General features: G+C 33.4%; 2 protein-coding genes across 4 annotated transcripts; one reads left to right on the top strand and one right to left on the bottom strand.

Annotated features, from left to right (window-relative positions):
- Window positions 1–987: 987 nt before the first annotated feature.
- LOC107764778 (mechanosensitive ion channel protein 6) lies at window positions 988–5,449 on the top strand. Of its 2 annotated transcripts, none has more exons than XM_016583385.2 (5): window positions 988–2,520; window positions 3,501–3,615; window positions 3,769–4,062; window positions 4,134–4,336; window positions 4,794–5,449. In XM_016583385.2, exons 1-5 carry the CDS (start codon window positions 1,349–1,351, stop codon window positions 5,095–5,097), a joined length of 2,088 nt encoding a protein of 695 aa, XP_016438871.2. In that variant the 5' UTR covers window positions 988–1,348; the 3' UTR covers window positions 5,098–5,449. The 2 variants fall into 2 exon arrangements, with proteins under 2 accessions (XP_016438871.2, XP_016438863.2); XM_016583377.2 differs by having other exon boundaries at window positions 3,492–3,615.
- Window positions 5,450–5,929: 480 nt separating this feature from the next.
- On the bottom strand, window positions 5,930–9,255 carry LOC107764793 (L10-interacting MYB domain-containing protein-like). 2 transcript variants are annotated; one of them, XM_075249666.1, is made up of 3 exons: window positions 9,115–9,255; window positions 6,969–7,295; window positions 5,930–6,884 (listed from the first exon to the last, which is right to left on the bottom strand). In XM_075249666.1, the coding sequence occupies exons 2-3, from the start codon at window positions 7,293–7,295 to the stop codon at window positions 6,297–6,299; spliced, it is 915 nt and encodes a 304-aa protein (XP_075105767.1). In that variant the 5' UTR covers window positions 9,115–9,255; the 3' UTR covers window positions 5,930–6,296. The 2 variants fall into 2 exon arrangements, with proteins under 2 accessions (XP_075105767.1, XP_016438879.1); XM_016583393.2 differs by having other exon boundaries at window positions 9,015–9,203.
- Between the last annotated feature and the right edge of the window lie 3,511 nt (window positions 9,256–12,766).

Here is a 12,766-nt window from a genome sequence, read left to right as displayed (position 1 = left end):
TCAACTTTAATTTTAGAACTTTTAGCAGGGAACTATGGGATGCACATTTAGGCATGTAGAATCACGAGAAAGCTATGGTTGAAGAAAAAATGGTCGTTGACTGTCTAGTCAATGAACTTGTTCTCTACGCACTTCACTCGATCAGACAGTGAGACTGAGATGGGAACTGGGAATATATGCACCATCCTTTTTTGTTAATATCATCTTTAAGGGGTAACTTTTTATTGTACTAAATATTCTGCTTCCTTTCTTAGTTGTTGATTTATGGACGTATCTGAGACAACAAGGTGTAACTATTTAGTGTTACAAAAGCATCTGAACTACTTTGTGTATTTGATAATGGTTCTAAATTACATTCTGTGTCTTGACAATGGTTAAATACTTATTTTGTCTCTTTTGGCTTTAGGCATCCGATATTTGAAACTCATTGGTCCTGCTAATATGAATTAATGCCAGGTAAGCCCACTAAGGGGTAAAAGTGCTCTTTGCCAAGAGGTTCTCTATTTTCCAACTCGAATGCGAGAACTTTGGTTAAATAGGGATAAAGGCGGATCCCGACTCTCAAGTTTATGGATTCCTATAACGATCTCAAGTTAGTAATTGGATTCACAGTCAAATATTTATAGATATTTAATAAATTTTTTAATATATATACAAGGACTGTGCAAAAGCTACTTGGTTCCCGGGAACCTACACATTGCCCTGTATATCCACCACTGAACGGGGAGGAGTCCCAACCATCGCACCACAACCCTTGATGTATCTGTTAATAATTTGAGCAATATCCTCATACAGTTCCAAGCATCCTTACATTTCTTTCTTTCTCTGTACTATGGCTCTGAATGATTTGTCCTGTTCCAGTGTGCACATCAAACACCGGCAAGACAAGATGTTGCATATATTCTGGTCAACATTCTCTTGACACAACTAAGCTTGGATTCAGAGTTCCTTATAAAGTATGAATTTTTTTCCACACAATATGCTCATCATTAACCGTAGATCACCTCTTTAGAACGAAGATTTCTAGCAGCAGAATCTGATAAATATTTGTTCTGCCTGGTTTTATTCCTTAGCAGCTGTATCCCAGGATAATTTGTGACGTTCAATGAAAATAATTATATACACAATCAAGACAAATAAAATTCCACTTCACACTCACTGTTCTCAGCCTTTTACGCGGAAAAGATGCTTTTCAAGACAGATGATGAGATTCTTTTAAGTGCTAGCTATGGTTAATAAAATGTGTCCTTATTTAAGTTATCCTACTTAAAGCACACATATGAATAAGTTATCCTACTTAAAGCACACATATGAAGGCCTACTCATTTGATCAACTTCCTTATATGAAATGAAAGGGTCAACTGGTGCAAGCGTCCATAACCCTGATGAAGTGGTTGTTGATCTTGGCGCTCATATTAAATATGAGCGTGATGAAAATTTATCCAACTCAAAGACAGGCACAGAGTGCTTACCAAGTGCAGATATGTCCGAGGTCAGGAAGAAAGGGACATCACGACGAAACTCAAAGCTGCTCGTTAAAAATAAGAAGTCCAGGTTTGAAGACATAGTATGGGAGTATACAAGATTGGGAAAAGTTAGCAGCAAGGAGCAAGATGAAGATTGGTTCATAGATGAAGACTTTTTTGAGGAATCCATATCTAAGAAGTTAAGTTTGTGGACAATTTTTCAACTGGTGAGTCTCGTGTTGATTCTGATGGCATTAGCCTGTACCTTCTTAGTTTCTAAACTGAAGGAACTAAAACTATGGGATCTTCCATTGTGGAAGTGGGAAATCTTCTTATTAGTGATCATATCAGGCCATTTACTCTGCGGTTGGGGTGTACGAGCAATAGTTTTCTGTATCGAACGTGGTTTTTTACAGAAGCTGAGGGTTCTTTACTTTGTGTATGGACTCAAAAAGGCTTTTCAGAATTGCCTGTGGGTAGTTCTAATTGTGATTGCTTGGCATTTCTTGGTAGTAGAAAAGATGGCTTACGAGAGGAAAAGCAAAGTATTACGTTATCTGACGAAAAGTCTGCTCTGCATATTGGTGGCTACCTTGATCTGGTTTATGAAGGTAATTATTGTTAAGATTCTTGCTTCATCATTTCACAATAAGAAGTTTTTCAAAAGAATCACACAGTATCTTGTCAAACAATATGTGATAAAAAGCTTATCAGACTCCCTAAATGGTGAAAATAGTATGTCACAAAAGGGTGAGATGAGGAATGTAACAGAGGCCAAGAATATTAGTAGTACTACTTACTTTCCATGGGGATTTGATGGAAAAAAGAGCCATAAACGCTCGAATAATTGTTTACAAAAATGGACTAGAATGTATATGTCTAACTTGGGAAAGAAGAGTGTAAAGAGGCTAGTTCAAGGAGGGCTTATCCCAACTCTTTCAACTATGGACGAAGATTTTTCCGATTTAAGTGACGAAGAGGATGAGGAATCATCTTGTCGCAATGCTAGAAAGCTAGCTCGGAAGATATTCAAGAAAGTCGCTAAGGGATCTGAGTAAGTTTTACACAGTTTATAACTTTTAATTTGTTTGATTAAGCTTAACTGTTCTCCTAGTGCAGTATGCTTTATTTCTCTGTTGTAAGATAGAAGGGGAGTCTTGGCGTAACCGGTAAAGTTGCTGCCATGTGACCAAGAGATCACGGGTTCGAGCCGTGGAAACAATCTCTTGCAAAAATGCAAGGTAAGTCTGCGTATGATAGGCCCTTGTGATCCGGCCATTCTTCGGGCCCCGCGCATAGTGGGAGCTTAGTGCACCAAATTTCCCTCTCTATTGTAAGATCATTAAAATTAGAACTTGCTACATGCTTACATGATACAAGAACTAGAATAGTTAAGCTTTTTGTACTCTACATACCTTTGAAGCCTGATGGTGTAAACCAGAGCAAGCATTGTTTAGCTATTAGTCCCTCTGATCCATAATAAGTGACTTTTTTATCTTTTTATTTTGGTCCGAAATAAGTGTCCTTTTATATGATCAAGAAGGAATTCACTTTATTTTTCCAAATTTACCAAAATTTACTTATCACTAGAAGGTCTTTTAAATTACTCAAATTTTTAATGATAACATTAAATAGGTTCAGCAATTGATGTGCACTATGACGTGAGAATAACTTGCTCACATTTTTATCACCTTCTCAGGCTGATTGCCATTAATATAATTAGATTTATGAGGCTCACTTATGGTTTCTTCAGGGCTAATCAAGAGTCTTATAAATTGAAGGAGTGAATTGAGAGGTTTATGTGTTGCTTCGATAAGTGCCACTGTAAGTTGGAGTATAATAGAGCTATGGTAACCGCTACTATAACTACTGATGCAAATTTTAATTAAGGGTAGTTTAGTTACAATATTTATTTTTTCCTAGGAGTTAGTATTTTCTTTATGGGTGTGCCATCGGCAAAAAAATGCACTTATTATCAACCGAAGGGAGTAAGACTTTGTTCACTGAAGTTTCCATGTCAAAAAGGTGTATTAGACTGGAGGATTTGAAATGCTTTGTGGCACAAGAAAAAGCTTTGAAGAGCATTGATCTATTTGAAGGAAGAGAAGAAGAAGCACGTATCGATCAACAATATTTCATCGATTGGATGGTGAGTTCTAGTTTTACCATTGCCACCAAAGGGCTATACCTAATCCAGGAGGTCAAGTTGAAAACTGATTATACTTATGTCCCTATTAGTTTTACACTAGAGTTGTTTTACTGCTGTAATCATGCCAATATCCTTAATGTTTTCGATTTTAAGGTTGAGGCATTCAAGGAAAGGAGATATATTCTATGTTCTCTAAATGATGCAAAAACAGCAGTGGAGGAACTTCATCGTTTGATGAACGTACTTGTGTCCTTGCTCATTTTGATCCTCTGGCTTTTCCTTTTTGAGATTCAAATAAGTCATCTTCTCGTGCTTGTAAGCTCCCAGCTGCTCGTGATGGGATTCATCTTCGGAAACACCTGCAGGACAGTATTTGAGGCAATCATATTTCTGTTTATAATGCACCCATTCGACGTGGGTGATCGTTGTGAAGTAGATGGAGTGCAGGCAAGCATCATTTTTACTGCCTCTAAAGTTATAGCTTACTTACCTGCTCATTTATGCATGTTTCAATACAGATGGTTGTAGAGGAGGTGAATATTCTAACAACTGTATTTGAGAGATATGACTTCCAAAAGGTTACATACCCTAACTACATTTTAGCTACTAAGGCCATTGGTAATTATAACCGCAGTGGTGATATGGCAGATCAAATTGAGTTCTCTATTCACATTTCTACTCCCTGGGACAAGATTATCACTATGAAGGAAAAGATAAAGAGGTATGTGGATAAATTCCATGAGTTTTGCTAATTTCTATAGCTCAAGGCAGTGGCGGATCTAGACTAGACGCATCGGGTTTGACAGAATCCATTGCGTTTAGCTCGGCCTATATTTATGTGTGAAACAACTAGGCACATATGACCAGGAGGTCATGGGTTCGAGCCGTGGCGTAACTGGTAAAGTTGCTGTCATGTGATCAGGAGGTCAAAAATTCGAACCGTGAAAACAACCTCTTGCAAAAATGTAGGGTAAGACTACATACAATAGACCTTGTGGTCCAGTCCTTCCCCGGACACCGCGCATAGCAGGAGCTTAGTGCAGCAGGCTACCCTTTTAAAATAACTTGGCACATATATAGAGCAAAACCATTTAACTCTAAATCCAGAATTCGCCACTGGCTAAAGGACTGAACTACATTGCTATCTGACTCCTTGTTTCCTTGGCTTCTTGAAACAGGTATATAGAAAGTCATGGTAAGTATTGGTACTCAAAGCCAGTAATATTTGTGAAGGATGTACAAGATATGAACAGATTAGTAATGACAGTTTGGCCGCGGCACAAAATGAACCATCAAGACATGATGGCGAGATGGATTAGAAGATCCTCATTGATCGATGAAATGATCAATATTTTCCGGGAGCTAAATATCGAATACAGGATGCTGCCTCTTGAAGTTAACGTCCGAAACTTGCCTGGAACAACATCAGATAGGCTTGTTTCAAATTGGAATACTTGTTCTGCACCATATTACAAAGCTTAAATGTCCCTATGGTGCCATTAACAGACACTCCAGCAATTGTACGAGGCACTGTTTAAAGCATGAATGTTTTCACAGGCAAGAAAGATGAGAAGTAGCGGTAATTCCAGTTATTGAATAAGAGAGATCTGGATGCATCTGATCATTCATGAATTCATAAACATGCTTATTAGTGGCTCTATTTCTCTGTAATAGTGAAAATAATAATTGCTAAAGAAGCATTAGTCGAATAATCTGCAGAAAATGCTACACCTTTTGTGAATATGAATCCACATTGTAGAGCAAAATTTGCATGTTGATTAGCATTCAAATGTGATTCCTGCACCAGTTCAATTAAAGGTATCTTTTGCTGCAATGTTGGTGACCTTTGATTTTATCAACCAAAATAAGCAGAGCAGATCATCTGCTGACAAATTCCAAACTCCAAAACTTTGAATATCAAGGTTTGATCTTCATTTTCTCAATATACTCACATTCCCTTCTACCTTACTCAATCATTCAATCACATAATATTGGTAGACTCACGATTTCTAGGTAAGCCACCAAAGACAACACTGTCCAAGTGTCTTTACACATTCCCGCGCAGGATTTGCACAAATTATTTCGTTCAAGCCTCTACTGCAATCTTCTGATTTCCACATCTGCTACTATCTTCTTTCTCATTGCAGGCAAAATCGTTAATTTCATTCCTTAAAAACCATGAACCTTTATTATCCCCTTAGTCCTGAAGGCATTAATCGGATAATACAGTTTCCTAAAGTAATTACTTTCTTAATGAGGTATTCTTGCAATACCACTGCCATATCAACAAAGACAAAGTGAGGGAAATAAGATCTTTGTTAAAAACAGAAGAAAGGAGTTCAAAGCATGCCAGCTTTGTAATGCATGAAAAATGTAGCTGCAACATCTCGTTCAAAAGTACAAAAATCTTCCTTTCAAAACATTCCTTACAAGAGAAAATAGAATGGCTAACCTGCTTAGTGGCATTACGAACATGTAAAACCTTAGTTTCCGTAGCCATTACCACCAATGCCTTGACCACAACCCCAAATGTATGCTTGCTAACTTAACTACAATGTATTTACTCGTCCCATGCTGGTAATTACAAGCATGCTATAGGAATTTATATATCCATTTCCACTAAAATCTTTGCTAGTTAAAATGGGTATCTGCCACTAAACATGTGAACCAGGGAGTCAATGCTAGATAAATGAAGCATGATTAGCACATTTTCCCTGCAACCATGTCAGTCGTATGCTGCTGCTGTTAAGAGAAATGAACATCTCCCTTAGACTGGGATTGTCGAATAGATCCAAAGCTGCATAATAAAGATGGTCTGGAACGCCTTCTATCCCATCCAACGCTTTGACACATTTATGGATTGAAAATCTTCCATCAACTTGCGGCATAACAACTGTCTGCAACTTTGAAGCAGCAATCATCTCCCGCATCGCTTCTGCCATAGAATCAATTATCTCTTTATCCCCACAGCTCTGGTCAGAAGCAGGAACTATATCTGATGAACACTTCCTCTTTTTACAAGCTACATTCCTTGTTGTAGTTTGTTGTGAAGTAGCAGCGCTATGTAAAGGTGTTGGCGATGAAGGATTTACAGGAGCCAAGTTGCTAGTTTCTTTAAATAAGTTATCTAGCCCAGCAGATTTGTCCATCCCTTCATAGTGACTTGATTGGGCGTACTTCCCAACGGCACCAGAGTCAGCAAATATTGTGCACAGCTGCTCATAGATAGGGCACTCCTTGGGTTTGCTTGATTCAGGCTTCGGCTGAGCCTGTTTCCATTGAACTGTTAGGAAACTGTGGGGCGGGGGGGTGAAAATTCAAGCAGATATACAAAAAAAGAGACAGAGAAATACCCCAATGTCTTCCCAAAGGTCAAAACCAATGTAGCAAGAATCGTCCAAAGCATCATTTTGATCAGAAGCAGATTTAAGGTTACAGTAACGAGTACGCAACACATCAAGGTGCTTTCTTAGCTGGTTATTATTGAAATTAAGATTGGTCTGTCTATTGAATTCATCACGTATGTAATTCCATGTTTTCTTATCAAATACATTATTCGGCCGGTTCCCCAGCTTAATCTGCTCAACAACAAGGTCAGCAAAGACCTTGTCCAGGGGGGGCGTCCACCTTGTTCTCAAGCGTTCTTGCTTGTGTTGCATTTCATTAGCTTCAGAATCCATCTGTAGCATTAAAGACAGCTTGTTAAGTGGGAATGTATTATTAATCAACACAAAAACAAATTCCTAGGATAAAGTAACAAATTTCAGGTACAGAACTTGTACAACAGTAAAGCCAATCCTGCTTTGCACATGTACCACATTAATGTCAAGTATCATATTGGTTGCATATACCAATTCCAAATGGTTAAATTTTAGACTTGCAGAGTCACATGCAAATCAAATTGAGACAACTAGACTGGTTTGTAGTTTACATAAAACTTCATAATCCAAATTAACTAAAAAGAAATAAGCAAAATTTTAGAAAATCTTAGAGTTTGCAACAAAATATCTATGTCACACACAACGAATAAGACGCTTTTAATATTGATGTAGGCTGACTGAACAGAAAATGTTATTGAGAACCAACTAGGACACAATGGAAGGAGGAAGTCACTGACAGGTCCAATGCTGGTTCATAGTTAACTGCAATTACCCATATCAAGGATCTCTAAGCAATTTTTCACCCGTCCCATTCTAGGTTGATCGCACCTATATCAGCAATTTGTACAAATCAACCTCATTTCGTACTTTAGTTCTTCTTCCCAGATTCAAGAAACTATTGTATATCTTTATTTTTATGTTCTTTTCGAGAAACCATTTTCCATACAACTAAATTTCGGAAACAGTCTCTTTGCCCTCCAAGGTAAGGGTAAGGTCTGTGTACACATTACCCTCCCAGACCCCACTCGTGGGATCCCACTGTGTTGTTGTTGTTTATTTTCCATACAACTGAAAACAATGATTGCAAGCAAGTGAAAAGATAAAAACGGGGGAAGAAAGCGAGCAGCCTATGCATGTAAGGATGGTCTGTAATACGAGATTTGGTCGCCTAAGAAGTAAGAACAAGAAAAACAATTTTTTTTGTCTTGTTAACAGAAGAATCAACAGGTGCCACCATATTAGTATGAGAACAATTGCACAGAGACCCTTTTTAAAAGGAGAGGTCAATTCCACATCCAAGATTGTATTCTAGTAGTCGATGAAACTAGAATGAAAACCATGGGAGACCAGAGTTTGAAGCCTAGCAATGACAAAAAGCTTTGTGATTTCTTTCTGTCTGCCTAAGCTTTTATGGGTAGAGTTACCGGTAACTGTACTGGCAGGAGAATGCATGTGTCCGGTAAAGTAGTCGAGGTGCGATCAAGCTGACACAAACATCAGAGTTATCAAAAAAGAAAGAGAAGCCAATTCACTACCCCATTAGCTGCAAAGTCCTTCTCGCAAACAAAGAATTTTGCTTTCACATGTGCAATTATATAATTCCAATTATTGAAACCTCCATAGAACATCAAAACTAAACATAGTTGCAATCCCACACAAACACATTACAAATACAATACAGATGATTTTATGTAAAAATCTAATAGATAGAAATATGATCAACCAATCAACTACTCCCTCCGTTCCAATTTATGCAATACTATTTCCTTTTTAGTCAGTCCAAAAAGAACGATACATTTCCATATTTAATAGCAATTTAACTTTAAAATGCTTTGTTTACCCTTAATAAAATGATTTATAGCCACACAAATATCTATGCCTCATTTTAGAACACAAGTTTCAAAAGTTTGTCACATAAATTGGGATGGAGGGAGTTTGCTGTATTTGTACCAATTAAATAGAAATATTGCATAAGATAAAGAACTAAAGAGACTAAACAGGTGGAATTTAGGTATAAACCTCTTGGATTGATCGGAACAAAAATTTAACTAATGAGTATTCGCAAGTCACCGGCGGTGGAAGTGTTGTGTAATCGAAAGGCAAAAGCCCAGGAACCTACCGTTGATAATGGAGTAACCGGCGACGGCGAAGACAGTTCTCTTCGTCGTAACCCTCGATGGGAATTTTTTCTCCAATATTGGGGTATTTGCTTGGAAGAAAAAGAAAAATTATATATTTATTTTAGTAATCTCCAAATGAAAAATCTTCCGAACAAAATTAACACTAATGAAGTGTTGAAACTAATTTATATTATCTATATTATATTAAAAGCACGACGAAGGCCTTAACAAATGTCGTTCGCCTTTTTTACCCTCTAAAAATAAAATTTACATTAGACAAAAAAGTCTTTTAGTTTTTTTCTAATATTTAGGACTTTTAAACCAACTATAATCTTTACTATTGAATCTATTTCCTTATTCAAATTATGTAAGAATCCTAAATATTTAAGAATTTGAAATCAACTAAACTTTTTCATATTAAACTTTTACTTATTCCAACTATGCACAAACACGCTTTGGCTGAAGTATTCTCATACCAAATAGAAAATTTTCGCTCTTTCTTCCGTTTCCGTTTGAAATGCTTGGACTAAAATCAATTAAAAGATAAATTAAAATTAAAGAATTTATTTAATAACCAATAAAAGAAAGGTAGACATTATTTTTGAATGGAAAGGAACATATTTTACTCCATAATAGTATGAAGGTTTACGTTTATTTTTTAAAATATAATAATCAAGTAACATGATGTCTTATTTATTGAATCCAAACAGGCGATATATTATTTTTAATTGTTAGTGATTATGTAAAGTCAATCAAGATATTATCACAGTTTGAAGACGTGCATGCCGAAAATTGTTTTCAACTGTTTTCTTACTTATCTGTTAATTAAAATTAAGAAAATAATTTAAGAGGAAGAAGTTTAGCATTTTGATACCAAATATTCAAATGTGATAAAACATTAGAATAATTGCGGTAATTTTTTTCTAATATCTCTAACTTTCAAATCAATAAAAATTTATTTATTATGTCTTTTCTTACTCAAACTATGCAGGATATTATAATATTTAAAATTTCAAAGTCAATTAAAAGTTTATCTTACTAAATTATTCTCTTTAATTTGTAACAATAAATTCGTGACAAATATCGGTATCAACATTACGATTGTATCAACGCCAATTCACGTTATAAAAGAGAACATCAATCTTCTTTTTAATTAAGATTCAATCAGTTGAACTCAAGTACAATGTCAGTGTATAATATTATTAACAAATAATTTTAATTAATTAACTGTAATTTTATATCATAATTCAATAAAATATCTTAAAATATTTATACAAATAAAAATAAATATTTTAAACACTATTGTAATGATTATAAACTTTTACACCTTTTGAGAATTATATTACACTACAAAATACTTCATGTTAGATAAAATAGTAATCAACGTTAATTCTCTATATCTTAATTTTTTTTACAATCATTGTTTTCTTTCAAGAAAAAACTTAGGTAGATACAGACAGTACCCATCCAATTGATTTTTTTGATACGATAACTAAATCTAATAATATATCTCGTTGTTTTCCGTATTTTTCAATTTGAGTTTCACTAGAAATAAGATGAAATTCATACTATTAGGTATTTAAACTAACATAATTAATTTTTAAGAACATGGTTGTTGCATAATATTTGAATACAAGTCGACATATTATTCAACTACTAAAGCAAATGCATAACTCATATATGTTAAAGTTATGATAAGATATTAAAATACTCTTACATGACATAATTTTTTTATTACGTCGAGTAAATATGACAATATTCATTATTATTAAGAGCTTGTGCTTTTTTAAAAATTTTATTTTACAATTCAGTCACATAGTTTAACAATATTTGTGTGATTTTAAAATTCATTTTACATTGGACAAAATATTAATATTATTGTTTTCCTAATATATAGGATTCTGAAATCCTATAATTTTAGTTATTAAATCTTCCCTTGTTTGAATTATGTAAGAATTTCTAATATTTAGGAACTTGTATGTGAATCTTACCTTATATAAATTGGCAAAAAATAGATTAACCCACAAAATCGTATATTTAATGCAAAAGCATTATAACAATGAACCACAAGAATTTTTTAAAATTTATATCCAAATAATAAGGTTTAAACTTTAAAGCATATCGGCCACCTTTACATGGTAATATATTTATTCTGACCTTGACATGGTAATGAAATTCACCATTTTCTACTTTGAAACAGTCTTAAAGAACAATTTCACGATTTAAAAAAATAAATTATTAAATAATTTAAACTAGATCTCTTCGATTGCAGTTCAATATTTTTCTTCCATCAATATAATATCTTATTAAATTAACATATGAAGTTATGTACGATTCGATATTGTTATATTTATCTAACATTGTCTTCTAGAATGAACTTAAGAATATACAATTTTTTAAAAAACAAATCTTAAATATTTAATGATTATATTTTCTTGCTTAAACTTTAAAAGAAGCATGATAACTTGTGAAATTGAAATAATTACATTATAACTGGAATCAATTTTAAGTTATATATTTACGAAGATTATTGAACACTTACATAATAGATTTTTTTCTTCTTATTGAATAACTAAATAGGATAAATAATCATCATTTAAGGAATTTAATTATACTTTTTATTTTATTTTATTTTATAACTAAATTACAAGTTTTAATGTAATATTTTTATATTCTTATGAAAATAAATTTTATTTGAACAGTGTAGAAACTTTTAGCATTCACAATACTTTAAATAATTAAATTTTAATTACCTTATATAATTATTTTCATATTTGAACGACACATAATTGTAATCCCTTTCATGTTACAATTAAATATCGAAACTTGGGATGAGCTAATATTGAGAATTTGAATCAACAAAAAATAAATTAGTTCTTTTAATATCAAGGCCAAATAGTTAAGTCAAAAAATCCAATTCAATTATTTGTTAAATTCATCGTATAATTAAAACTATTTTTAAAGTTGACAAAACTCTTAGGATGCCTAAATTTGTTTGCATAAGAATAGTATTTGGGATGAAAAAAATAAAAATAAGATAGAAAAATTAACATGGAAAATTTTATAGATAAGCCTTTTCAACTAAAACTATATATATTTTAAGGAGTATAAAATAATTTTATTTTATAATACAAACATACTATATTTAATAGTAAAACATAATTTTCTAAAAGATCTTATATTCACTGATTTAGATACACGCACAAAGCGCGTACCATAAGACTAGTTATATTAAAATGAGAGTAGTGATGCACGAGGTTAAGTCAAGTGACAAGCTAAAAAAAAGTCACTTGGCAATTTTAAGACAATATTAAAAATTTAAATTACAAATGAAAACATAATGGAAGTAGTAGTTCAATAAAAATTATTTTTTAATTATGATACAAATCTCTATTAGTAGTTTAATTTAGTTAACATTTTTTTGTATAATTATGGTAGGGACGAATTTTAATTAATTGATCAAGCTTTGTAAATGACATTATTTTGGTACAATATACATTACTGTAGTTATCTTTAATTAAAATTTTATGTATAATTCAGTTATGGTAGGTATCCTTTTCTGAGAAAGAATCAATTAAATTTTTATTTTGTATATTACACATCAATTTTAAGTTGAAATAATAATTCTTTATTTAGTACAAGCTTTGTGTA

Source organism: Nicotiana tabacum, chromosome 1 (assembly GCF_000715075.1).
Source record: "Nicotiana tabacum cultivar K326 chromosome 1, ASM71507v2, whole genome shotgun sequence".
In the NCBI taxonomy this organism is placed as follows: domain Eukaryota; kingdom Viridiplantae; phylum Streptophyta; class Magnoliopsida; order Solanales; family Solanaceae; genus Nicotiana; species Nicotiana tabacum.
The sequence above is the reverse complement of the archived record's forward strand: the minus strand, read 5'-3'. Positions and strand labels throughout refer to the sequence as shown.

Bases quoted from the DNA above. Each gene is read 5' to 3' on its own strand.
- LOC107764778 (XM_016583377.2), top strand. From the start codon at position 1,349: ATGAAAGGGTCAACTGGTGCAAGCGTCCATAACCCTGATGAAGTGGTT. The intron at 2,521-3,491 runs GTAAGTTTTACA...CATGTCAAAAAG, and splicing joins AAAGTCGCTAAGGGATCTGA to GTGTATTAGACTGGAGGATT. The intron at 4,063-4,133 runs GCAAGCATCATT...GTTTCAATACAG, and splicing joins GTGAAGTAGATGGAGTGCAG to ATGGTTGTAGAGGAGGTGAA.
- LOC107764793 (XM_075249666.1), bottom strand. From the start codon at position 7,295: ATGGATTCTGAAGCTAATGAAATGCAACACAAGCAAGAACGCTTGAGA. The intron at 6,885-6,968 runs GTATTTCTCTGT...CAATGGAAACAG, and splicing joins ACCTTTGGGAAGACATTGGG to GCTCAGCCGAAGCCTGAATC.